The sequence below is a fragment of the Cicer arietinum genome, chromosome 8 (assembly GCF_000331145.2).
Source record: "Cicer arietinum cultivar CDC Frontier isolate Library 1 chromosome 8, Cicar.CDCFrontier_v2.0, whole genome shotgun sequence".
Lineage (NCBI taxonomy): Eukaryota > Viridiplantae > Streptophyta > Magnoliopsida > Fabales > Fabaceae > Cicer > Cicer arietinum.
In genome coordinates this window covers 18,265,465-18,266,228 of record NC_021167.2, presented here as the reverse complement: position 1 = coordinate 18,266,228, position 764 = coordinate 18,265,465, and the positions used below count along the sequence as shown (strand labels likewise).

Sequence of the window (764 nt, the reverse complement as noted above, 5' to 3'; positions counted from 1 at the left end):
TATATATAACAAGCAATTAAAATACCCGAAAAACAATGATATCGTTACCAACGCGGATATGAATGAAAAACGAATATCTTTATACGAACCTTCGAAGTCTTCCACCGCATTTCTAACTTTCCTTACACAACCTTCACAATCCATTTTCACCCTGATATTAACTGTCTAAATAAAATAAGAAATGAATTTCTTGATTAAAATAGACACAAAAAACCTCAATTGTATGTGTGTGAATTAATTAAAGTAGAGAGATATTAATAAAATTAAGAAAACCTTCTTGGGAATACGTTTCGCCGGTGGTTTTAAACAAGCAATGATATATTCTGAAAGATTTCTAAGAATACCCATTTATGTGTGCTCAAAGACCTTAAAATGTGGCAAGCGAACTTGTTATTGAAAAGAGAAAATTTGATATGAAACTAGATTGTTTGTGAACCTCACATCTAAGATATTATATAGCAGTAACAATATAGCAGCAGTCACAATAAATTACTAATTTTGTGTAATTAATGTTACTTGCACATCAATTTAATGACATACTATACTCTCCACGTCAAATACAAAAATTATTTATTTGTGCCAAATCAAATATAAAAAAAATTGATTGACTTGACTTTAGTTTTCATTGGCGGATGGGAGTTGGATTTGCTGCTTAATTTATTTGGTTTAAATAAACCATCATTTTCCTTCGAAATTTTCAGACAAATTTTATATTTGTTCACACACCTAGGAAGAACATAGGAAACATGGCGCCTAATTAAGTT

General features: G+C 29.8%; 1 protein-coding gene across 1 annotated transcript in view; it reads right to left on the bottom strand.

The window, feature by feature from the left end:
* The window catches only part of LOC101508005 (heavy metal-associated isoprenylated plant protein 20-like), a 3,057-nt gene extending 2,613 nt beyond the window's left edge, over window positions 1-444 (bottom strand). Inside the window, exons 1-2 of the mRNA XM_004513795.4 lie at window positions 274-444; window positions 90-165 (exon numbers count right to left, since the gene is read on the bottom strand). Coding sequence (XP_004513852.1) covers window positions 90-165; window positions 274-348 — 151 coding nt within the window. The 5' untranslated portion in view covers window positions 349-444. The remainder of the gene's footprint in view (window positions 1-89; window positions 166-273) is intronic.
* Between the last annotated feature and the right edge of the window lie 320 nt (window positions 445-764).